General features: G+C 34.8%; 1 protein-coding gene across 2 annotated transcripts in view; it reads left to right on the top strand.

Annotated features, from left to right (window-relative positions):
• DOK6 (docking protein 6) overlaps nucleotides 1-27,807 on the top strand; it is a 241,205-nt gene that overhangs the window by 135,246 nt on the left and 78,152 nt on the right. For both annotated transcript variants that reach the window (XM_048080875.2, XM_048080877.2), the window contains exons 4-5: nucleotides 6,696-6,815; nucleotides 15,106-15,295. In XM_048080875.2, coding sequence (XP_047936832.1) covers nucleotides 6,696-6,815; nucleotides 15,106-15,295 — 310 coding nt within the window. The remainder of the gene's footprint in view (nucleotides 1-6,695; nucleotides 6,816-15,105; nucleotides 15,296-27,807) is intronic.

Here is a 27,807-nt window from a genome sequence, read left to right as displayed (position 1 = left end):
TGAGTAAAGTGATGGTCACTTTTTTTTCAAAATAGCCATTTGGAAAAGGGAAAGGGAAAGGGAAAGGGGAAAAAAAAGAAAGCTACATTAGCACTGGTATTGATCAGAGGAAATCACTCTTTTGTAGATTAGCTACAATATCTCTTAATATCTCCTCATTTTCCCACACATTCTCCATTTTTAACAAGTCAGCAGAAAGCTCTTGTTCTGTATGAAGAGTATTCTCAAGCAGTATTTCAGATGAGAAACTTTTTTTCCTAATGTTGTAACTTTGGTTACAGACTACTATTCAACTGTGTATGGCATTTCTGAGTTTGAGCTCAGAATTTGATGCTCAGATTTGAGCTCAGAGTTTGATGCTCTTTCACTTGGAGTGTTTCATTAGCTATCATTGTGCATGGACCCTTGCAGTCCCAGAACCATTCTAAATTGGCTGGCGTATTAGCCAGCTTTGTAATTAGCAATCGCTATTACTTAAAAAGCATCCGATTAGTGCTTTTATTACATACACTGCATATATTGTATGTTAATTTCATATTGCCACGTTTGAATGTGATATGGTGTAAATAATCCTTCATTGGACAAAGCTGTTCTCAGAAGAGTAAGTCTGGTCCTGACTCTTTTGGGGAGATAATATCCCCTGTGTCATATATCCAGCAACCTGTATAATAAGCAATGTAGGTAAAAGTGTAGATTTTATATACAAATAAAATGTACTTTAAGGAATAGTTTAGTGGATGGTAACATCAATATGATAAATCTTTTTAAATGTCATTATTGTCTTCAAAAGCAGTCACATAACATTTAATGTTTATGTTAAAGACAGGATAGTAGATGATATAGTGGCTGGGTACTGGTTAATTAAGCTGACCCTTTTGATCAGACTTTCAGAAATGAAGGGGGAATTGTCAGGAAAATGTCAGTTTTCATATACCTACATAACTATGGGGACACACAGCTAGCCATTTGCAAACATAGATATCCGCAGAGACTAAAATTAGCAGAATCCTATTTGTGATGCCTCTTCCAGCATCTCTAGATAAGTGGGAATGACTGCTGGTAGAAATATCAGTTTTGATTTTATTATAACTAATAAATGTATTTTGCCAATTGTTGTAATTAGCTGTGCTACCCTCATGCCAACCGAAGTTTAATGTTCCCAATGATAGGAAACTAAAAAAAAAAAAAAAAGCATTAAAAATATACCAGTGGTTAAAGTTATGAAATAATATTTGCTCATATACTGTAATTATTCATTTAAATTGATTACTGCATCATTCAATATTTCCTTAAGCAAAATTTTTATAATGCTAGAAATGTACAGAGAAATGTAGGGATGTTATTGAATTGATGTATATTCAAAAATATGCATACATTTAAATACTTGGAATTATTTAAACATTATTAAGTAGTGAAAGAAAAAAGTGGCAAAAAAAAGTGGGATTTTTTTTTCAATGAAAGTTGTCTTTATTTCTTGTAAGATTATTTTTCACATATTTTTATATGTTTTTTTCCTTTATGAATTTTCTTTTGACTTTTTAGTTCAGTGATTTACACTTACATAATAATAGGACACTCTGCTGCAGGTGAAAGACTCAAAAAATCACATATCAAAGAAAATACAAAGCGGTTTCTTTAAAGGTTGTATTTGCTGAAACACAAGCAAAAATTCCAGGTATTATTCCCATATTTCATAAAATATCTTCAAGTATAATTTGTCAATAAAAAATAATTTTAGTAACAAAATTGCTTTCAATTTTAATATATATACAGACTAATTTTCTGTTCTTTTACACTAAACAGAACTTATATCCCCTTCCTATACATTATAATAAAAATTGTGTAATTCATGCATGACCAATGTTAACCAGTAATATGTTACTACTCAATACAAGTAATATCCGTATGTTCTTCTGAGCCACAATAAGAAATAGCCACATAGTTGCTTCACAATTGCTGCATATATGCTCTATGGCTCAGTAAGATAGTACTGCAGTCCTGTGGGGATTCTTTTCTTTTTTTTTTTCCTATTAAATTCTAATTAATGCTGGGTGATTTTTAGAAGATATATTGGTACATATGGTTTCTCTGTGCCATCTTTTGTTCTTAATAGGGAATATCAGATCTAAGTCCTACTAACCCAAGCAGGAAACATTTTCCAGTTCAATCAGAGTAAGCATATTTTGCTGGGTTTGAACTTCTGATAAAACTAGCTTAGTTTAGAAAGATGAGTTCAACAATTTTTGGTGCAAGTACATAAAAATGTTTCAGGAAAAGCTAGCATTTTAGCTTTGCACAGCTTAATATTAGGGAAAGCTCAGAAAGTACATGAAATTTTTGAATATGCATCAGGACAGTTTCTGTTATCCACCTCTAATGTTGCATACATTTTATTTTCAATTTAAATCCATGGTGAAACCACTTTAAGTAGGCTGCATGAGAAGGGGAAGGGACAAAATTCCTCATCTTTGTTTTTAAACTTTGTGAATTACATAGAAATTAAGCCCTTTTTTACCAATGGAATAATGTGCTGTTGATAGTGACAGGAGGGTGTTTCCTGGAAGAGAGGGCACAGTCTTACAGAGCAGGAGATGGCGTTGCGCAGAGGGATGAAAACTGAACTGAGCAACAGAGTGGGCACCTATTTGGGGCTTTACCTCTTCGACCATTCTGGCAGCTCATAGTAGTGCGTGATGACAGACTGTGGAATGTGAACTTCGGAGATAAGAAAAATCTGACATTATCGGAACTCAGAAGGTGTGGGGTTTAGTCCATACACAAAAGATTTCCTAAGTTAGGATTCTGAAAACAGTCACACCTCTAGCAAATATAGACAAAGAACTGTAAGTATAGCGAATTTATATATATATAAATCTGCCCCCACCACTTCCTTCCCAGAGCATATGTTGCGTGGCAGCATGAACTGTTTTAAACTTAAAATACCAGAAGAGCTTTTATATCACCTCATGACATTTGTATAGCAGCATCTTATGAATGAATTATGGGAAAGATGCAAATGCAAGAATTTTGATTTTATTTATAGCTGTGAATGCTTTTTTTTTTTTTTTTTTTTTTACAATTTATCATTCAGTCCCAGAATTCAGTTATCTTAAAAGGAAATTAATTTTTTTTTAGTGATAAGTATCAGTTACCACTAAAAAGTCAGTGTTTACCACCAATAAATTTAATCTACATGCATTAAAGAGAAGAATTTTGCTGACAGTATTTTATGGCCTTATTCTACTGTAGTATTTCATGTTTCAAAATTTACATGTAATCAAAACAAAGAAGTAATAGTGATATCTCTCTTTCGCAATGTGGTAACTATCATTCTTAAAGCTTGCTATTGTGACTAGTCCATTTATGTACTATAAATTATAATAAATACATTTTAAAATTCGTAAGTAATATTTAATTTGTTACCTGGAAACACAAAGCATTCTAGACTTGCTATGGATAAACTGCTTTATAGATACACATGATGAAAGGAGAAATATGGCTTTAACTTTGAAAGGTAATTCACCTACTTCTAAAGAAGATTTCATATGTAAGACAAGGAAAAGGTCTAAGGCAATCCCTTGCAATTAAGCAATAGCTATCAGGATGTATTAGGTAAAACTAACTCACACAGTACCATCCTACGCTTGACGTTCCAAATACATTTGGAGATAATGTTGATGCTTCTGACAGCATACACAAATCCTCACAGTTCTTTGGGAAGATATTTCACTTCTGCATTGAAAGTGTATTCTTTGTCGTATTGTGTAGATAGTTGTAAGACACACATTTTTAGTTATACAACAATACAGTGCATGCATTACAGTCTACTTTGCAAAATACAGCCATAATCTTTTAGCACTCATATTAAGAGAGTTTCTTCTGTGTGGTAGGTGGAGAACGGTCTAATCTGGGTCTGATCACAAACATCTTGCAGGGAAGAAGCAGCAGCTTAAATTAAACTACTAGAGTCAAACACTCTGAAAGGCTGTTTCTGAATCCAAAATTTCAAGTTCTAGATATTGCTCTAATAGAAAGAGGCAAGTGAGCAAGTGGACTGGAGAGATGAAAACAAAAACACTCACAAGAAGCAGCTTCTAGAACTCTTTTTTGTTTGTTTGTTTGTTGGTTTGCTTGCTCGTTTCCCCAAAAGTCTGCTGGAAATGTGGTGTGAGAATGCATATAAATGTAACTTATTGCTTTTACATGAGAGTAGTATTTTGAATATATATTGATGTTAAGCTAGAGTTATGGAAATGCCAATACATTTTCCTTTCTCCTTAGATGTTTGTAAAATTAGAAAGATTAGTTTTGTATGTTTACCATCATCTCAGTTCATGAATGTACTCTTTCGGACTGGATGCAGGCAAATGAAATAAAGTAATAAAATATAGATTTAAGTAAAATTTTGTATCCTGATCATCATCCAGGAAAAAAAAAATGCAGGCTCTGTATAGACCTAGGCATCCTGTCAGCATTTACAATAGTCTGTAATACAATTTAGTCAAAAAGGAAAATGTGAGAGGGAAGGAAAGGAAACATGAAAGCACCAGACTAGATTTGTTCTGTCACTTGTATGCTACAAGCCTTTCCACATTGATTCCCCAGAGCTGGAGTAGTTGTTGGTGGAGTCAACAGTAACCCTCCCTTGAGGGCTTGGCTTACCTGTATGTCAGTGCACTGCCCCCATGCCCCCCTCTCCATGCTGCCAGCATACGACAATGTGTCTTGTGAAGTCCCCTCCTTTATAGACATAAGTCTGCTTCATCAGACCTCACAAATATCCAAGGAAAAGGCAAAGGTGGAAAGAGAGGAAGGCAGGAAAGCTGGAGGGAAATGTATTTTCTTCATGCATGAGCAGAAAATGAATTTGGGAGGTAGAATTTTAAATGAATTCATCTTATTACTATTAACCCCCGTTTTATTTTTATTTTTATTCTCTAGTGATATACCTGCTTTCTCCATACTTCCATCAAGCAGGCTGTATCGGTAGAAAAAGTGTTAAGAAATAGTATGCTGTTACCTCAGTATTTTCCTCTTACATACAAAGTTAAATGTCATCTGGAGATTACTGACAAAAGTCTCTTACTACCAGCAGCTGAGGATGTCATGAGAAGACCAGCTTTGGAGATATGTGTCCTGAGGCAAAGACTTCAAAAAATCAGGAAGGGTTAAAGGAAGCCTTTTGGCTTGCAGCACTCAAAAATAAATAAATAAATAAATAAATAAAATTGTATCCCTGCAGCAACAGTCATGTTAGTCTCAAAAATTCCCAGACTGATTCAGTCATTTGAACTTTCTGCCTGGGAACTCTGTCAGCTAATAGACAGATTAACTCAGGAACAATCTATGCATGGATTATTCAGGGCCCAAATATATTGTGGGGACCTGGAAGAAAAAGGCCTTTCTTCCTTTCTTGTCCAGCAAATGTTTCTGTCACTTGAGATCTGTGCCTAACCAGGCAAGGATTCAAGGACTGTACCAATTAGGCATGGAAAGATTTTGCTTGGATATAATTTTTTACTAATTTCAATGAGTCATCGTGATTAGATGCTTCAAGGGATGCATGTAGTTGTTTTTTTTTTTTTTTTTTTTTTTGTCTTTCTGAATTTCAGCACTGCATTGGAGAGATTGTCACCAAAGGATTTTCCAGATGTTCCCAAAAATAGGAATGAAAAATAAAATAAAATAAAATAAAATAAAATAAAATAAAATAAAAGTGGCAGTTTAATAGAGACATTTCTAGATGACTGGAGTCAGCCAGTCCTAAGGAAGATCAGATATAGACTATGACAACAGACGTTCATTTTGGGCCTGGTGTCCAGCCTCCTCTCCAGAAAGTTTCCCTTAGGTGAAGCTTACTCTGTAATAAAAGGCAGTCAGCCTAGCTGCATGATTTTTATTAGTTGTGGTTTCACACTATGTGAACGCCAGTTTGAGATGTTTGTTTGACCAATACCAGACATTTTGTGATGTTAAATTTGGAAAGTGGATAAAATGCGAGTGTGTTGGAGAGCAGCTATTGTGCTGTCTCAGAGGGAGTTCATATCTTGGTAAACTGGCAGATAGGGAGCTCTCAGATAAAGATTAATGGGATGAACTGGACAACTCAGAAAGGATGAGGAGGTTTTGAATTTTCATACAATAATTCCAACTAATGCCTAAATTGCTCTGAGATCAAAAAGGTGAGCAGAACTGAATGAATTCCTTATTCAGTCTGACTTGATGGGCATAGGTGTTCAGTATAGCAAAGGAACAAGTTTTGCATTTAAAGAACTTTTTATTGCTGTTGTTTCCTTTGCCCCTAGAAAAATACGAACCTTTAGAAAAAGAAAGATTTTCAATAGTTCAGCTAAAGAGCAGTAAAGACTATTTCAGATATTATGTTTGATGCTTTTTCTAAATTGCATTTTTCTTTCAGGTAGGCCTTCTAGAAAGATATTGTTTTGAAAACTCACTTGTCTTTTCTCTTTTCTGTTAACTCCATCTCCTATCCCCAAATCTGAAAATGGGAATTGCAGTATTCATAGTGTAAAAACCCTTTTTTAAGTTCATAAATCAAGGCAAAGGGATAGAAGAGGAATTTTGTGTTACTAACTTAAGCTAGTTTTTAAGAAGTTACTGATTTTTCACTGTTACCTTTTTTTTTTTTTTGAGTAAAACGTTAACGTTAATATTTATTTTTATTATTTTTTCAGAATTAGAGGCAGAGGAATGGTGCAAACATCTTTGCATGGAGTGTCTAGGAACCAGGCTCAATGATATAAGTCTTGGGGAACCAGATTTGCTTGCTGCTGGAGTTCAGAGAGAACAAAATGGTAAGTAACTTTATAAGTTCGGCTATATCGGTTCTTGGCTGATGTCCCACATTATCTTTGTTGGTATTTGTGTCCGCAGGGTTTTTTTTGCTATTACCTCATTAATAACTAAACTGTTGGATGTGATTTCAAGGCTTAATCATATTTTTTCTACAAATAAATATGATTAAATTCTACACCAAATAGCATACATATAGTGACTTCATGTGTTAGTTGTGTTCACATTTTCTTCTCATGGGAAAGGATGATAACAACCTTTCTGGTTGAGGAAGCAGTAGACTCTGTGCATTGAAATAAAGCAGTAGCTGTTGTTCCACAGCCTTTAAAAGACAATGATGAACATTTCAACAGCACTTTGGACTACAAAACACATATTTGCTTTAAACTCATATCTGCCTGGAATAACAAAAAAACTAAATCTAAATGTTGTCAAACACAGGTGGAAAGGACAATGGCAGGTGCTAATCAGCCCTAAGCCCAACCTTGTAAGTCTTTTGAACAGAAATTTAGACACATGCACAGGAAGGATGCTAGTGGGTGGAATATGCAATAACAAAACAAAATCTGTGATTTTCCTGTCATTTAATTCCTATTAATGAACATGAGGGCAAACACAAAATGTGCTCATTTATTCCTCCCTAAATTACATCACTCAAGGATTATTACTGTCTTGATGCTTTTATAAAATCCAATAGCTTTTAACAAAGTAATAAAATAAGCTGCCTCAATGGTCATAATGAAACAAGCAAAATATTATTATAAAATGACATAATTAAATTATAGAATGAATAGCACTATATCAATTATATTGTATTAATTTCTTATGAGATTCTGGACATCTCTGAACCTAATAGCATAAAATGTACGGAAATCTTCAAGGAAATTGATTCAAAGATCAGGTATTTTTTGTGTGTGATCTAAAGAAAGTTCAAATGTTTGTGAAGTTGTTTCCTTTTTATCAGAGGCAGGATTTAATTTGTGACTTGGTTTAATTTTCCACTTGTCTCAAACTACAGTACAAGTATAGAAGGAAAAGCTACTTATGTCATAGGAAAGTGATAAGGATCAGAAACCACTCAACGTATCCTACCTGGCTATCCTATAAGCTCACCACTATAAGCTTAACAAATTATGACTGATCAGAGGGTGGAATCATTTGGGAGCTCTAATGAAAAATTAAAATTAAAATTTTATTTTCTTGCCAATTTTCTTCATGTTTATTCATATATATTCCTCATATAATTTACTTTGTCCTAATAATAATATTTTTAATACATTATGTTCTTCATCTGTCCAAGTGCTTACCCATTCCTGCTTTTAGAGTACATTTGCATGCTCATAAAGACATGCTATCAAAAATTTTAGTTCAAAACATATCTAAAAATTTTTTTAAGACTACTGAGCTTTTTTTGACCTGAAACTGAAAGGTCTGTCTAAGTTACGTTTTGAATTTAAAACTCATGAAAAGTGAGTATATTTATGATATATCTATCTCGTTCATTTTTAAAATGGAAGCTGTATCACTGCCAAGGTCATTTTGTTATTTTCACATTAAATAATAACTGTACACTGATAATTTATCTTTGAAAGTCATTATTTCAAAACACATAGCAAGTATAAGTCAAACTCATTTTGAGTTTGACTCTTGAATTAGTCTATGTAGTAATTTACTTGAAAAAGAGATGCAAACGTATAGTTTGTACAATCTGGAGTAGAATCAAAAAGTCTCAGCACCTTATTTCACACATTCTGTAGCCATACAAAGGCTTTCTTTCAGGTCACTGACTGAACAGAAGATTTCTCTTAGTACCTGAGCAAGACCATAGATTGTATTCTCATAGAAACTACAGTATCAGTGGGTTTACAATTTTAGATTTTTTTTTTTTGACATTTTAAGGGCTAAAAGCAATTGAATAATAGTGTTATGCTGTTTATATCTCTATGATATGACAGGATGTTAGACATGACAGGATGTTAAAACCACTAGTCCCTAAAGAGCAGGTGTTAATCCCATCCCACTATATTTTTCAAATGGTTACTTTCCCTAAAGATTTTTTGAAATGTTTACAATTTGATAAAGATACTTCTTTGATCAGAAAAGATCTAGCCTAATGAGTTTTCTTTCATAAGATATTTTACTTTGTCCTGGCAATAATATTTTTAATACTCTATGTTCTTCATCTCTCCAAGTGCTTACACATTCCTGTCCTTAGAGGACATTTACGTGACATATGGCATGTACTTCTAAGAGTATTCAGTAAAGGGATCAAGTAAGTCTACTATCCCTTGACAAAAGAGGGAAGGTTTTCTGTTGTGTAGGTTTCTGTTTTACTCATTGGATATGAGAAACATATCCATATTTACTCATTGGATATGAGAAACACACACACACCAACCGGCATATTTAGTTTGGAAGGTTAGTAATAAATCTCTTAATTGTTATCATATATGCCCTGGAACCATAAAAAAACTCTGTGTTACATGCTACTGATAATTTTATACCCAAAGACTCATTGACATATGAAAATGCATGGCAGGAAAAATATGCATTTTTTTGTGATTTGTCTAACATCCATTTTTCTTATATCTGAGTTTCTCTCACTCTTGTAACTCTCCTGAGTGTTTTTTGTTTGTTTGTTTGTTTTGTGTGTTTTTTTTCTTTGTCTGTTTGTTTGTTTGTTTTGTTTTGTTTTGTTTTTGTGAGAAATGCAACAATTTGTTTTGCAAAACCGTTTATTTTAAAGACTGGCAGAATTGGTGTTTAGTGTGCAAATGTCATGGTTAAAAGGCTGTACATTATACATGTATTTCTGTCACATGAGGATAAAATGCATGATAGCACAGCAATCTGAAACATTAATTCTTTTTTTCAATCTGAGTTGTTTAGTAGGTGTTAGCAAGTTCTCTTTTATTGGAGCTGCACTGTTGCTTGACCCTCTAGCGCCAAGCAATTCTGTGGTGATGGTAGCTACAAAAGCCAAACTATAGATCTCCACTGCTTATAGCAGAGACCTCTGGCTACTGTGAGAAGAATACAGAAGACTTCTAAGTGATTCCAGTGCAAAGCACATCAGTAATAGAAAGCTTTTCATTGAGTTTCATCTCTGTTATTACTTTCAAGTATTACCACAAGCATTAAGGTTGTAAACTCCACTGTGGAAAATGACCCTTAGGTGGTTTTATTTTTTATGTCTAAGGCTCACAACTAGTGTCTGCTTAGTTTAGTGATATGCAGTTTCTGTTAAAACGGAGGTCTGAATTTAAGCTTCCCTTCTCTCCAACCATTTTACTTTCTCTCTCCTGCAAGTGCATGTGATTTGGTAGTGTTTGCCAGCCCTATAACAGCAACCCTGTTCCTGTTTAAATTTATTTTCACAGCAGACACAGTTTCTTACTATTTGTGAATGTCCATTTAAATTATTTTTTAAGGAAAGAGAATACAGTATTAAATCAAAGCCAGTAAAGACTACAAGATCACATTTAGATAACAAAATTAGTATAATGGCAGTGGAGCTATATATACAATGATAGGCCAAATAATAATACACAGTAATAACTTCAGGAAAGAAAGTCTGGACTCAGTTGCAATTTATAACAATGATGACAAGTGGTCTTCTATCCTGTGACAGTTATACACACCCTTAGGTTTCTCAAGATATCCCTCAGATTTCTCAAGCTGCTGATAGGGAAAACATGAATGTAGAGTGCTGTCTTCATTTGGAAAAAGTGGAGACTTGGTTTCCAGATCTCAATGTATTTGCATTTCTATTATGTGTTGCTTTGCCTGATTTTTTTGTTTTGTTTTGTTTAGGAAATATTTTATAAACATTTGAAAGATAATTAATTTTTACTTCTTTTACTCCCTGCCTAATATTTCAATTGATAACTCAGAAAATTACTTCCTTTGTAAAGTTCTCTCTTTCTCATAACTGTTCTACCTTCCTTTTATATTTAAAAAGATAGCACCATACTGCAGTCTTGCTTTCTGATTTTTAATTGCCACTAACTCATTAATTTGTTAGAAAAAAAATGTAACTCCTTATACTGAACAATATCCTTAAATCCTCGGAAGATGATTGCAAGTTATTTCTTTATGCTACATGTTGAGATTACAAACTACAGACAAATCATAGGGATTTCGTAATGAAGTTCATATAGCTGACCTGTTTTAAGGCATTTTCTAGGGTCTGTACAAGTCCTGTTTGTGATTTACTACATGAAAACATTGTACATGCTTTTTATTCATTTTCTGTTATCTTTAATCCACTGTTACAGGGTTGTTGTGTGTGTGTGTTTTGTGTGTGTGTATTGTTTTTTTTAAGATAAACCAAATATAGGCAACTTTATTTTATTTGATTTTTTTTTTTCTCCAGAAAATAAAGACATTTACAGTTTTAATGGCTGGGTAAGACAGTCAGTTTTCAGATTCTTCTCTACCTCACTATTTATCAGTGAAGTAATTAAAAATAATTAATTAATTGTAGCGCTTTTTTTATTTTATTTTCATTGAAATGCTAATAAGCATTTCCTCACATTATTAACAGAAACAAAGCCATATTTTTTTTAATTCTGAAACCATGGTTTCTCACTTTTTAAACCAAGAGAAATTGTTTTAAGAGACCTGACATATGTATGACCACAAAGTGCTGTGACCAAGTCTTAGAGTTTTTTTTCCACCTGAAAATAGTAGCTTCATAAAATTCATATATGGAGAAAGAGTTTCTTCCAGATAGAATGTGAATGTTTGCTTTCAAAGCCTCTTATATGGATTTGACCAACCTGACTGCCTCCTTTCATAAGCACTTTTTCCCTCACGTTAAAGCTGAAATGAAATTAAACCTCTGATTACAGGATTGGAATGTTGTCTGTTCAGATCTTCATCTAGGATGATTTAGGCAAAGGAATCCAGTGATAAAATGATTAGAACCAGGACCATTAGGCCTCCCAGTCGTTTTTTTTTCCCTAGTACAGCTGCACTTCGAACTGAAAGACTGAGAACATTTCAGAGCTGCCGCCAAGTCTCCATCTCAGTCAATATGCCCATTTTAACAAAGCCTCTTCTGCTCCTGTTCTCTGGAAACCATTATTAAAGGTCATCTACTTGCAAAAGCCCAAATGCTAAACACTTTTATGTAGACAAAGCGTATGACGAAGCATTGCTGTGCTTATTCAAGGAGATGGGAAAGAGCAGCTACACTGAAAACAGTGTGGCAATATATCAGCTCATCTGGAGTCCTCCACTCCCTAAACTTTGCTCTTACCAGTTTTAGAGGAGAGAGGAAGATTGTAATGCTAAAATGATGAGGAATTGTACCTGCTCAGTCTCAGTCTTGACTTATCCAACAGAATAGCATCTTCTTGTTTAGCTTCTTCCATTTCCCTATTTGCTGAGGCCGTCATTAACTTCCATGTATTTAATCTTACCACCCAGTGGACAACTATTATCTCACCCCACTGATACACAGGTGATGACTGATCCACAGAGAAGCTAAATATCTCATTCAATGTGATTCAGAAAATCTGGAAACTGAATTCAAGTGGAACTAATTCCAGACATCCCAAATCTAGACTACGAATGACTATTCTTGCCAGTATGAGTTTAAGGGCAAAACTTGCCTCTAAAAACTGAATGATTTTATTACCATTATCTAGAAACTTGTTCAAATGGACAAATTAGACCCTACATTTTAATTCTTGAAAACATTTAATAGTATTCACATTTTTTCATGTCCTCAGTTTCCTGCTATTTTAAAGTGTTAGTAAATTTTAGCTTCAAAAGCACGTTTGTATGCTTTCTTTTCTTGCCAATTTGAATAAGTACCAATAGTCCTACATTTTGCCCTGCAGCTTATGGTCACTTCCATCAGGCAGAATTTCTTTAATTCATGACACCTCACCTTAGACACCAACCTCCATTACAAAGTAAATGAATGTCTCTTGACCTTTCAAAGATACTGTATGTCCTCAAGATCCTTCATGTCCTCAAATGCTTCAGAGAAGTTGAGCATTTTGAGAGTGTTCTGGTGGCTTCTAAAACAGCTTGAAACAGCCTTCTGTCTTCAACAGAATAATTCAATGTCTACTTTGGAAAATAATTGCACCTTTCAATTTTCTGTGCTGTCCAAGTACTCTGTCAGCGAAGAGTTAAAGGAAGGATTTCACCTCTCATATAATAGTGCCCTACGCATACTGTGTGACTTGTGTGTAATGGTGAGGCCTAGAGAACCAGCTGATATGCTGAATCTTTCTTTCAAAGACTGGAGGTAAGTAATAGGAAGCAACAGCATGGTAGTGTAAAACTGGAGTCTAGTATATGATAAAATCACATCTGCATAGCTCCTAGGCAGTTTTGTATGACTCATCACAGCAGCATTTAAATACTGAAAAAGGGCAAATATATACAATTCCATTGTAAATTGTGTTATCTTCTCCACCATTCCTTTTCTGATGCAGTCATTGGCCTGTACCTCCATGTGTGAGATTTCTGTTTATTTCAGTAGGCATTAGATTTGACCCGTGCCCAACACATAACTCTGAGAGTTAGGGGAAGTTCTTTTCAGCAATTTCAACAGCATGTGCTAATCTATTTATGCTGTATATCAGAAGACTTTTACAAAACATCAGGAGTTTTGCACTTGGGACCTTAGTCCTAAAATAAAAGTTTTAGGGATAAGACCATTAGCTTGATTAATGAGAACTGGAGCCTGGGAGAAGAGGTTGAATGGCTATGAGACAGAGTGAATCAACTGAGGAGTCATCAGTGGGACAAAATGAAATTGACTAAAATAGAATAACATTGTGGATGACAAGTTTGCGTACAGCTATGCAGGACAGCAAATCTTACTGCTCACCCAGCAGTTCCATTAATTCTTCAGCCAAACTTTTGTTACTTTATTGACACTCACACACTCATTCACAATTCTGGCATATTTTATATTAACTCACTTATTTGCAGTATTTTCACTGATTTGTCAAAAAAGTACATGTAACAAACAATTTAAAATGGAGTAATAATGTTGGAGTTATTGACCATCAGACACAACTGGAAGCTGCATCTCATTTTGACTGTTATGATTATTTCTCTCATTTTTTACCTCTGATTACTTTAAATTCCTTCCTAATTTTTAAAAGAACACTATGAGAAAATACAGTGCAAATAGTGTGTTCAAAATATTCCATGCCAAACTATCATTCATTTATTAAGTAATAGGAGAGAACTTTTCTAGCAGGCATCCCTTCAAAGTACATTTTTCTAGTCCTGTTCATAGAATGAGCATTCATCATGTTCATGCTTCTAGTTTTTCTTACTTTTTTTTTTTTGTCAACACCTTTCAATATAACAGTATTGACACTTTGCATTTCCAACCTGTTTCAAAAATGAAAGGAAAGCCTAAGGTTCCAGTGCCTTTAGAGATTAAGTACTCTAGCACTTCCAAATGTACAACCTGAACATTGTTTTCCTTTCTTTGTAGAACTAACATTAGTTATTCTTCAAAACAAATTACATTTTACTTTAAAACCCTTTTACTATTATTGTGGTTTGCTTATTTATTTATTTTTCATTTAAGTTAGTTTTTGTTTTGCTTATTAATTCACTCGCAATATAGGCACTTCAGAAAATTGTTAATGCCCTTGAACTCGTATTACAATGACAGCACTATGAAGTAGAAGTGCAGCTGATAGCAGCTGATGTTGAGACCATAATATTATGTAGTGTTAAATGAGATTTTTCAAGAAATCAACTGATTATTAAAAATGTTCAGAATTTTACTGAGTCGGCAAATAAGTAGAAACTGAATGCAAAAGAGTAATTATTAACAGGCTTCAATAAGTAAACCTGGGTTTGCAAATTCAGCTTTAGGGGCAATGATTGTATAGACCTGTTTTGCCAAGATACCTATAGTTCTATTCTTTGAGAGAGCAGTCTCTATCAGAGTTCAAGCCATTGCAAATTTTGATTTGCAAAAAGTCATAGACCTTACTGTAAGGATGCAGATTTCAGTTCAGTTGCTGGGGTCATATATTAAAAAGTACTCTGAAGATCATGTGTGAAAGATCTTTCAGTCTGCTGCATTATTTATACTGCAAAAGAAACGAAAATTCTCCTCTTGGAGTATTGGCAACACTTCCTGGGCATCAGTTAATCCCCACCACTGTTCACAGGCTAGAAATTTGGCCTTGATATCTGAACCTTCGGTAACTAAAGACTTTATTGTTGTAAATATATATATATATTCAATGTTAAGTCTTGCTTAAACTGTCTATGTCTTATTCTGCTTTTGTCTTCCAGAGCGATTCAATGTATATCTTATGCCTACACCAAATTTAGATATCTATGGGGAATGTACAATGCAGATCACACATGAAAACATCTATCTCTGGGACATCCACAATGCCAAGGTCAAGCTGGTCATGTGGCCTCTGAGCTCTTTGAGGAGATATGGACGTGACTCAACATGGTTCACATTTGAGTCTGGAAGGTAAGAGTTAAGGAGAAACAGCAACAAGAAGTAAACAGTGATTTTTGGGAAGCACTCTGATAAGTTAGATTAGCCTCTCATCTTAAAGTAAGAAAGATGGAATACATGGCTTCTCCATAGACTTCCATTTGTTGAATATCACATTTCAATATATTCAGCCCAGTGTTCAAAATAAACATTAATATACCTCATATTTAAAATGAGCATAAACTTTATGGTTTGTCACCTCCCCTGCCTCTGATTTTTATTTAACTGCCATTGAACTGTCATTCTTAGGTTTTATGGGTCTCACTATGCTTCTACACTAGTGTGCTATATATTTGAGAAGAGTTGATGCAAAAGAAGTGAATTCTGGATCATGGAAAAGGCTCATTGTACAGGGGAATAGCTTCCATCACAGTAGATATTTTTTTTTGGGTGTTTCTGATGACTGATTGCCACCCTGGTATATAATTGCAAGCAGGACTACAGAGAACATTGTGAGCCCATAAAAAGGCTAGCTCTATTTTTCTGCCTGCAGTTTTAATCCTCACTGCCATTTCTTTTCTCAGAACAGTTTTAAATATCCATGAAGACATAATTCTTTCTTCTATTTAATAATGTTTTTCCAAAAATCAGCAATGGCTGACCCATGTTTCAGTTTAATTTCAATGATTAAACTGTGGGGTTCATGCAAGTATACAGTTTTAGTAAGAATCATTTGGTAAATCATACCTTCCCTCAGGCCTTAAACTACTACTTCATGGGAAACTAAAAGGAGCGTGCCTGCTCAGCACCAGAAATTACCAATCAGTACCATATTACTCTGGAGAAGAAGGGAAAAAGAAGGGGGGAGGGGGGAGAGGAAACTAGGATTTAGCTTTATCTCATTCTTCCTGAATATCCCATTCATCTGACTCTTTGACTAAATTTGTATTTTCAAACATGTGTTCTATTAAGGGGGAATGGGGTGATTTCTGCATAAAAAGATAATGATTGAACTGTTTCCTTATACAGATTAGTATATCTATCTGTCTTCTCTTAATTGATTCTGAAGGAAACTCTCTTTGGAAATGAGAATCGTCATTAACTCAAAATTAAAGTGCTAAAACTAATTCAAATTAATCACTTGAAGTTGATTTGTAATACACTGTTCAAAATGTGGGTGTGCTTCTACAGTATTTTCATTATGAAAAATTTCATTCTATACCATCCTGAAATTCTAACTTTTTCAGGATGGTTGCCTTCTGCACTGGTCTATTTCTATCTATTGCACATCAGTACTAACAGACTGTATATAGTGACTGTATTTATTCAAGAAAAATGAGTTTTATCTCTCTGTTTTTTCAAGCCTCCCACAATATTTTAATTTCATACTAATATCTAAATATCATCATCCTCTACATCCACAGGCCATGCAACCTGATGAAAGTGGATTGTTTTCCTGTGTTTTATTAGCATGAGCTAGCTCTGCCTTTATCTGTCATGCTTTATTGACTTTGATCTGATTCGTCCCTTTTACTTGCTTGGGAATGATATATCTGTCTGATTTGGAATTGTGTAAGGACTAGATTTTGATTGGCAGAAAAATATAGAGGTAAAAAATAGGACTAGAGAAAAATACAGTATCTTCAATAACATCTGAAGCCTATAAAGGGCAACTCTAATGCTCATTTTACAATCTGCTGTTGATTTGTTTTTATTTTTTAAATCAGCATCTTCTTTCTTATCTTCCTGAGACATTAATTTATCATTGTCCCTTGATCTCCTAGTATCTTAATACAGTAAATTCCTGATGCATGCTGTCTTATCAGAAGCAAAGCGCTCATCCATGGTTTATGAGAATGTTACACAGTAAAATCGTTTTTGCTTTAATTTTTCCCCAAGCCTTAAATACTAAATAGAGGCAATTTCTTTAAAGGAAATATTTTGAAATAGGTTCTTATTTTTTACTGAGCTTTAGCAGTTATGTTAAAGTATATATGAATGTGCTCAATTTGCATGAACATTGAGAGCTCATTTTCATATATATTTATTTATTATCCAACCTCAATTTTGGTATTACTTTCACACACACACACACAAAAAAAAATCCCTCACATTAAAATAAATGGACATATTCACAACAAAGTACTATAACAAACAAGTGGATCAGAATTAATCTTTCAGACAATTAAATTTATCTTTAATAAACATATTGCCTTGCATTTAAAAGGAGTATGTATTCAGATATATAAAGCTAAAGTATTCATTTATATAATGAAATCTAATAAGTACACAATTGAGAGTATGTCTAAATCATGGGTGGAATGAACACAGATTTCTTTTTTCTGTTGTGTTTTCAACTGAATTGGAGTTTCTGAATATGTATCTTTGTACTAGCTAGGAAGTTAGATGTATCCTTATTTTTCATTATTTAGCAGATTGGTGAAAGTAAATATTTCTTGCAAACTGATTTAGTCATTTGCATTCTTTGATATTCAAGTTCTGCTGAAAAGTGGGGGAAGAACAATTTTGTGTGGCTTAGTTTGATGCAGAATGGTGAGATTCTCATTATTTAAAGTATCTTATTAAGGGCAATCACACTCAATTAATCTATTGATCAAAAACAGTAATTCACATCTCTGTTGGGCACTACAATGGCTTTGTACTGATTAATGCTGTACATCTGATATAGTGAATGGGAATTCAGTAATTCAGAGCCCCAAAGGACCTAGCATTTACTTTTTCCAAGAGCCAGGCTTTCCACCTAACAAGCTTCAGATTGGCTTGACTGGTTTTATTGTTGAATTATCAACAATTTTCCTTAAGGTATGTACACAGGTAATGTGTTCAGATAATTCATTGTCATTATTTTGGTTATTGGATGTGTTGGAGACACTGTGCCTAAGAATGCAGTTAATCTCTGCAAGTTTCTCTTGGCGTTTATGGAATTGCCGCTTCACATGGGTGTTAATCCTTGACTGACCCTGAAATGGCAAACAAGTTCCTTATGGAAATGCCTACTCAACTGTCTAGATGAAGATACTGTAGATACGCTTTGGAATAATTAATTTTATGCAATCTAAGAAACATGCCAGAAAAGCAGTAAAATAGGTACAGATAAATTATCTCAAGGTCCACATTAGATGTGAAGACACTGTTTTCAGTGCCAGAGTTTCAGGATTCATTTTTCTGGTGCAAACCAAACATTCTAAAGGCCATAAACAATGTTTAAAATTTACTGTATGGGAACTACAAAAGACAGTTATCCAAGCTTTCCTTTTGGCAAAACAAGCTGGCTGAGGCACTTTTTGTAGGAGCATAAGAGGAGACTCCTAAGAATTGATAATTTTTTCTCATATCTTGGGGTAGGACACTGTGTAAACATATATGGACGTTTCATTGTTTTTGAAGTGTTCTTTTTTTTTTTTTCACTTTGCTGCAATTCTTCCATGGACATTAAACAATATTTTCTGTCTATGGAAACTGTATAGTCAAGTCTGTTAATATCTGAGATATCTGAGAACAAAAACAAACAAAAAAACAGTCAAGCTGAAGTCAAGTACAGTGAGAAGTTGCAATAAGGGAATATGTTGTGGAATGCCTCCAGCTGAGCAGAGAGGTAAATATGCTTCTGGAGTTTTGAGGAGAATAAAAGTAGCCACGAATCCATGACACCCTCCTTTTTCTGAAGTATACTTTCTTCTATTTCATAGACAAGATGTAGAAATTTAAATGATTTCAGTATTTCCAAATTTATTCATGCTCTGCATTTGAAGAACATAGTGTGAATACTGTGGCATTAAATCACACTAAACTTTTGCTTCTTTATTTGTCTTTGATTGTGTTTTTCTCTTCATGAGAAAAAAAAAAATAGTAATGAAATGTGATATTCCATGACACATGACACTTCAAAGATCTGGAATCTGTTTGTTTGGTTAAAAAAATATTAAGCTCAAGCATGGCAGAGTGGTTACATGAGACTTCCTCAGATTTTGTTTTCTATGTATGTGACCCACAACTGACATACTCATTTTCTCAGTGCATACTCATTTCTCATACACAGATGCTAGGGTTATCTGAAGCAGAAAGTTCAATATTTGCTTCAGGCACTACATCTGACTAATATCTTTCATTTGTCTGTCAGTGTTCTGTGGTGATTGTGCGAATGTGAAAAGTATTAGTCAATTAACCCTTAAGTTTTGGGAAACATCCTCTTTTTCTTCCCTTATGTGAGGAGAGGTCCCTTAGGTATGTGCCTTATGAGACAGTTGTTCTGGGACTTCACATGCTGGCGTATGTAGCAGCTCACGTCTACACCTCCCTGAAGAAAAGCATTTAACTCCTGATTGCTAGTGGATTGTCTAAATCATGCAATAAGCTTATCATAGGTTCAGACTAATGAGGTTATTGCTATGTAATGTGTGAGCAGAGAAGAAACAGGCAAAATAATTCATACATTTGTAATCATATTAGGACTCAATTATTATTACTACTACACATTTTAACTGTTGAACTCCATAGTGGGCAAAAATTAATCTCATATAGCAATTCTGAATAACTGTAGATGCCCCAGCACGTGGTCCTTTACTCTGAAGGAGTTGTATTAACCTTTAATCTTCTACCTCAAACTACAGGACAACTGAAACATCTCAGACTTGAAATGTAAAGCTATAACAATGCTGTTTCACCCATTTAAAAAATAAATAAATCAACAGCACAACTCAGGTACTCATGTATACAAAATGCTAATAAATTTCATAATGGTGCTCATTTATATATATATAACATTTACATTAAGAGACAGGGTTTCTATTTTAGCTCTTAAACACTGTTGCAACCCCCACCAAGCCAATTTTCATGAGCTGATTAAAAATGCTGAAACTATGCAGCTAATTACCTATACAGACAGTAGGAGAGTGCTAAATACCTTACGCAGGGAAATCCAGAAGGCAACACTTTTAACAGAGACTATCTAGACAGCAAGAATGCTAAACACAAGTAAATCCTCCTTTTCTCCAAAGCTTATGAGTGTAGTACCATCAACTAAGGAGGTTTGAAATATCCTCTATGTACTGTGTACTGCACAAATGTAGAAGGAAGTAATCAAAATGCAAAGGGTGGAATTTGCAAAACAAAAGAGCATTGCTCATGAATATGTAGGAACCTTTGCAAAGGCATACTTGCACATACACACACAGAGCACTGCAGAAGCATTGAGGGGCGTGTTTTTAAACATTTGTAAGCTCCATTTGTTGTCAGGAACTGTGTTTCCTAGGCCTCAGCTGGCATATAGGTTTATTCTAAAGGTCATTGGTTTCAACAGTAGTTTCTTGTGTGTCACACATGAAAATCTGCAATGGAAGTTTTATTTTTCCCTCAGTCTTGGGACTTGATTATTCTGGAATCAAGTCTCATAGAGCATGACTGACAGCCATAACTCAGGAGCTGAGAAGCTTACGTCAGCAGGCTGGTCTTGGAGGGTTTGCCTAATATCTGCCAGATTCCCTGTTCTCAGCTAGTGTTAATTCATTGTTATCGCAAATAATATGTTCACTGATAAAATGCCTATTGGCATCTTTTTATTTAACTTTACTAACACATATCACTTGTGGAGAATGAGGGCAACCACTGATTTCTTTGCTTCAAAAAGAGGTCGTTGGAGTGGTTTGGGCATTGACAGAACAGTACAGCAGTTCCAGAAGTACCTCTGTGTTCTGGATATAGCAACTGTGTGACAGCAGAAACTCTAGTGCAGGAATGTTCATGTTTGTTCTTTTTATTAGGCATTGAATTCTTGCTTGTGATTATTAAGTTGAATGCTGTTATTAACAGAACTTTATACACAAGTATATTACCTATATACTTTTGGATACATACTTATATGTGTGAACTCAGTGTACCCAGGACTGTGTTGGAATATGTGTGACGGTGGAAGGTACTATTTTTTTTCTACCGCTATAGTTATTTCAAATTTCATTTAAGAATCAAACAATAATCATTAAAGAAATTAAATTTTTTATTAAATTAGTTTTTTTCACTTCCATTAATTTCATTAATAAATGATTAATTCCATTAGCTATGCCATCAATTAGAAAAACAAAATATTCTCCACTGTAAAAAGCTATAGCTATAAAAAAACAAGAAAGTAATGTTAAAAGTAAATTGATGAGGAATTTTCTGTCATTTGCTTTTTGTGATTTTTTTTTTAATTTTATGTTCGTAGAAACCAGAGAACACTTCGGATATTTTGGTTAAAACATGCTCAGAAACTGATACAGATTTCTCATCACTTCTCAACACCAATGATATCCAAGCTGTTTTGTGACTATTTGCTACAAATACAAATACAAATACATGAAAAAAATATTTTACAGATGTATTTTACTTATAAAATAATATAAAATACGTATTATTCCCAATTGTATAGGGAATACAATACAGTAGCAAAATGTCTATACATACAAATAGCCAGGCCTGGAAGAACTATCAAATTGAACATTTGTGGGTAATTCCTTTTATTTTTTAGATAGTGATGGCGTACTGTGGTGAAATACAAATGTCCATGCACTAAATTTCAGTTTCTGTTTTCACAAAGCATTATCCTAAGGAGAAGAAGATGCTAATAATTGAAAACCATATCACAGCTTTCCCAGCATTATCATGCCCCCCTCAAGTCTTTTACTGCAACTAAGTGTTCTCTCATTCTAATTTAAATTAACTAAAGAATTCTCAAAATACTGTCACATAAGGGAGATGGAGAGCACTTTATACACAGTGCCTGCTCAGAAGCATTCTAGAAAGTGAGGCTATTTTTGAGGTGGGCTTGACTGGTCCCACAGGCTCTTTTAATCTTCCGCTTATTTATAAGGTACTGAAGGAAGGTTTGTCCCTTAGCCCCTGTTAGAGGAAATGCTATTAGCTACTGTGTCCCTCCTAATAGTACTTCTTCACTATCACAGTAAGTTATTGCTATTATTGCACTATTAATAATTCTGTACTCTGAGTAATAGTGTGATGGTGTGTGATTTATTTCAGCTGTAAGTAGTCACTTGTCACATATTTTCTAAAAAGCTTCCATCTTATTAGAAAGAGGGGAGGGAAAGGCAGTCTAATGGAATCCTTCAGTTTCAGCAGTTCCAGACATCATTTGATCTTTCTGACTTTTTGGAAGAAAACTCAGTACAGTGCTATAACTCAGCAAGATGCTTCATCTAGTTGACTATCCTGTCGGTTGCCAAAAAGTCAAATATAACATTGCATTTGCATGACTTGTTTGAACCAGTGCAACAAAGCAGATTTTCACATTTTAAAGACAGATATAGACACATATATACTTGGACAAGCTTGAGAAGTGGGAGTATGTGAACCTAGTGAGATTCAACAAGTCCAAGTGCAAGGTGCTGCATCTGTGTCAGGGAAATCCCAGACATGAGGACAGACCTGGTAAAGAGCTCATTGACAGCAGCCCTGCAGAGAAGGACTTGGGGGTTCTGGTGGACAAAAAGCCTAACATGAGCCAGCAGTGTGTGCTTGCAGTCCAGAAGGCCAACTGCATCCTGGGCTGCAACAGCGGAGGCCAGGGATGTGATTCTCCCCCTCTACTCTGCCTTTGTGAGGTCCCACTTGAAGTTCTCCATTCAGGTCTGCACATTCCCCAGCACAAGAAGGATGTGGAGCTGTTAGAACAGGTCCAGAGGATGATCAAGGGGTGGAGCACCTCTCCTATGAAGAAAGGCTGAGAGAGCTGGGGATGTTCAGCCTGAAGAAGAGAAGGCTAGGGGAAGACTTCATTGTGGACTTTCAGTACTTAAAGGGGACTTATAAAAAGATGGAGAGAAACTTTTTGCTCAGTCAGATAATGATATGACAAGGGAGAATGGTTTCAAACTAAAAGAAGGGAAATTTGGGTTAGATGTTAGGAGGAAATTCTTCACTCAGAGGGTGGTGAGGCACTGGAACAGGTTGCCAAGAGAAGTTGTGGATGCCCCATCCCTTGAGGTGTTCAAGACCCAGCTGGACAAGGCCCTGGGCAACCTGGTCTAGTGAATAGCATCCCCGCCCATGACAGGGGAGTTGGAACTAGATGATCTTCAAGTTCCCTTCCAACCCAAGCTACTCTATGATTCTATGATATATTAATTTCTTTCCAACTTGGAAAATATCCCTCCTTTAAAATGATATTTTAAATGATCTTTGATACACTTTTTGAAAACAGCATCTTGGGATGAATGACAGAAGAGGCTTTATTTTCCTTAATTGCATGCTATCATGCCTGCAAATTCATAAAAGTTGGCATTAAGTAAATAAAAGTGCAAAACTGCATTTATTTGTATGCAGTATATAAAAAGAAACAAACAAAATTGAAACCCTCTGATAAGTACCATTTACTGTTAGTGACGGTATTGAAGGAGAGTTTAGATGATGACGCAGTGGAAAACCCTGAATTCCTTTCAGATGATGATTGAGGGTGCCTTATCTTTTTTAGTGGAAACTGATTGGATGATACATATATTTCTGGTGCCTTACTTGTCTAAGAGGACTGTCACTGCCACCAGAGAATAAAGAGTGACAGCAGTGATCCAAACCAACAGTGGTCTGGAGACAATCATACCATGAGTGTGTTAAAGGTGTTTTGCACATACAGTGGATGTCAAGTGGACCAGCTTGCTGGGACTAATAGAAATGAAAGAAATTGATGAAAAACTGTTTTGTGGGGGGACTAAGTGCATGGAATCAGAGGAGGAGACAGGAATGTGGTGATGAAATGCATAGGCTGGTAAAACAGAAAAAGAAAGGGACTTCTGAGTAAAAGCAAGGTACCTGATTTTTTTAAAGAAGCACTGTAACAACTTTTGGAATACATTTAGCATTTCAGGAATAACATCTAGTCAGAAAGTGTGGAAGATCTGAGCACAAAGGAGCAAGAAAAGGTTAGTTGAATAGATGCTTGTTATTGGTAGACTGACCATCTTAAATAGTTCATGTCACAGGTACTTTGCCATTTTATGGTAGGCTTCTTTAAGCCCCATTGGACCAATTTCTTTCTCAGAGAGGAAAAAAAAAAAGGCAAAAAAAGAAAAAAAAAAGAAAAAAAAGAAAGAAAAATGAGCATGATTAGCTCTCAGCCTTAGAAGTGCAGATGAAATGGAGGGCAGCCAAGAAAAAAGTGTTCAGTGCATGAGGAAGTAGTGTCAAATAGCTGGTAAAAAGGACCAGCAGAGAAATTAGAGCAGAAATAGTAATACACAGAAATAGAAATGTATATTAGCATTTGTCTTGAGACTAATATTCTGTCTGTGATATGAAGGATACCTATAATATGAATGTTCCAGAGTGAGAAAATAGGAAAATACTTCAAAAGACTTTTGTCAGGTATACTCAAAATGGTTTTAATGGCATACACGAAATAGCCACAAACATGCCCAAGCTATGATGCATAAGTGTCTAGGGAAGGTGTGGTCATCTTTCACTGCATAAGAAGTATCCATTATGTATGATTTTGCACATAATGGAATTGTGTCTTTTGTATTCTGCCACCTATAGTGTTTTCTTTTTGGATAGCTATATATAAATGTTTAATGAAACCAGTAGGTCTATAGTTAATGGATTTTTTTAACCTGGCATACAAAATCATGGACAGAAGGGCTTGATACAGTCCAGTGTTCAGAGCAGTTCCACGTCTGTTATAAATTTCTTATAAAAATATTACCAAAGCAGTGCAGGAAGTGGCAGCTTAAATTATGAAACATTGAACCAGATGAGTAAGCTCGAGTTTAAAAGTAGCTTGTTAGTGTTTTTGTTGTTGTTGTTTTGTTGTTGTTATTTTTGTCGGTTTATTTGTTTTTCACAGCAAAGGTAGATTGCTTTTTTTCATTTTGCTTTCTAACAATGCCCCAGATTCAATGGGAAGAGAGCAGGCACACTGTGCTTGAAAAGCTTACGAATTAAAGAAAATAGATTTGAAAAGGTTATGCATTAAAAAAATGGATTTCATGCTTTTAGATTCTACTCTCCCATATTTGTTTTGAAGTCTGTGTGTTTCCTCTCTGCTGGTGGATTTGTCAAGGAGCATTTCTTGTCAATTAGTAGCATCTCGTGCCATGCAAGAAACTGGACTGAGGGAATATTTGCAAAGAATAGACAGTGGCACATACACAGAATCACCAATACTTGCCATTCTTACACTCTTTTGTTTTAAGCAAAATCCTCACTAAAACTAACCCAAAGCATTTCTTTCTCTAGTACAGTGTAAGTAGTTTCACACAGGACTCATAGTAGATATTCAACTAAGAGAACCTAATCAGTGTAATTGATCGCTATTAATCAGGGTTAGAAATAAGCATTTATCAAAACATCAGAAAATGGATAGCCATGCCAACCAGCAAAGTTTTAGAAATATGATACTTCTTGGAAAATATGTGGCGAGCCAGTCTAACTATGGAATTATAAACGGCAACTACTGATTTGTAGTTATTTTTCATCCTTTTATATGCTTTTCCTCTCCTTTTTCTGCATCATTTTGGTCCATGTTTCCTTGTGTTCATTTTCTTTTGCAGGCCACCTGCCACTCATTTTTTAATCTCTTTGTTTTTACACTCCTTTCGTGTGAAGTAAATACTAGTACCTTTTCCTACATGCTTACTCCTGTAATTGAAAAGACTGTCTACTTTTACATAACAAAATTTCACAGAAATGTTTTAAAGGTTCTCAAGTACTTATCAAGTTGCTACTTATCTGAACACAAACTATTGCTTATTTTAACAATCAGGCTAAAGGGAAATTCTTGCAGAGATTTTTCCCCTTGCTGGAAGCACCAACAGAAAGATATCATATACACAGTCAAAGTTGGAGTCAGAGATGCCAGGCAAATGCAGTGTGATTTGTTTGATCCATAATAGAATTGCTGTTGTTATCAATTGAGAGAAGAAGGGAATAAATGTCTGTTTCAATTCTGCTTGGCTTAGGTAAAAGAGGAAAAGTTAAAGTGGGAGGAAAGTCATGTTTCCTCTCTACATACCACAAGTAAAAAGATGGTGGAAGTTCAATTAATGTTTTATATTTGTGGTGGGGGCCATGCCTTTCATGTAATTATTTTTTATATTATGTTATTATTGCACATACAGTTTACGACCAAAGGACTTAATTGACTGCTTGTATCTGTATGCACGTTTAGCTAAAGTTAAGACCAGGAATGTGGTCTTAGCTAAGGTCTTCTTTTCTTACTGTAAGCACCTGAGAAATCAACCTTTTTTTTTTTTTTTTTTTAGCAAATCCCCATCCTGTCTCATCCCCAGTGTTTTTTCTGTCCCATGAATTGCTGCTGTGGCAGGCTGCTCCCAAACAACAGCTGACAACCTGTCAGTTTTGTGATTAGTGTTGGTGAGTCCTTGGATATCATTAGCATATGTTAATTACTCATTAGTGTACGTACATAGCATGGTGAGTGTCTCTGGACAACCATGTGTGCCCATAATATTTGCATATAACTTTCTGAAAATTCCTCTTTCATCAAAGTAGTCAAAGCAGTAGCTCTCATACTTTGCAGACAGTGACATTTAAAGAAAACAACAGTGCTTATATCCCCATCACAATAAAAACATAGTGTACGGAAAGTTTCAGAGTGGCTGACCACAAATGCTTTAAAGTGGCCAAACCCATTAACGCCGGTGCACTTAAAAGAGGGAAAAAAAAAACAAACAAAAAAAAAAAAAACTTGAAATGTCTTATTTTTGAAGTAATGAAAACTCACAAAGCAAACAGCATAGAGTGCTGTGTTCTCCCTCCATTACTGCTTTGCACTTTGTGTGTCCCACTTTTGATATGGGAAAATACAGCTTTATTTTCCATAACCTAGAAAAGCTGATGTTTTGAATATACATCGTAATTAACTACAATTTGCTTTTCTTCACATGTTCTATGGTACTGAACCTGGCTTTATATTAGCTCATTAATATTTTTTACTTCTAGTGTCTTAATATTTACTCAAACACTAAAAACGTTAACTTTATTAGTTCATTACTGTTCAAACCTCCAGAAATTTTCCCTGGTCTCCTTAAAGGAGTATATACTTATACTTTTATCAAACTTCAGGAAATACCTGTGTCCTCTGCTTCTGTCAACATAAAAAGTCAAGTAACAATACAAACGCAATATCTGACTGCATCATGTTAGCTACAAAGTGTTTCCAGTAGCATTTAATATGTAGAGGCATTATAGGAAAAATTTTCCTATAGATCATTTTGAACATGGTCCTACATTTAAAATTTTATATCATATTATTGGTAAGTGCAGATGCAAAGTGTGTTTTTTTGTTTTATTACTTCTTTTTGGTTGAACTTTTAGGTTGACCATGATCAATTACTCCAAATATTGTTGGCATATGTGCAATAGTGTCCAGTATCATAGCTTTGGAGCACCCCCAGTTCCTCAAAAATGAAATAAACAATTTTATCTACTAGCATTAGTTCCTTGGCTGCTACTTTGCTAACATCTGTAAATTGGCAGATGCCTCCTTTACAAAACTCTGTTTCCAGAGAGATGATTGAATA

Source organism: Anser cygnoides, chromosome 2, assembly GCF_040182565.1.
Source record: "Anser cygnoides isolate HZ-2024a breed goose chromosome 2, Taihu_goose_T2T_genome, whole genome shotgun sequence".
NCBI lineage: Eukaryota > Metazoa > Chordata > Aves > Anseriformes > Anatidae > Anser > Anser cygnoides.
This window is presented reverse-complemented; position numbering and strand designations above follow the sequence as displayed.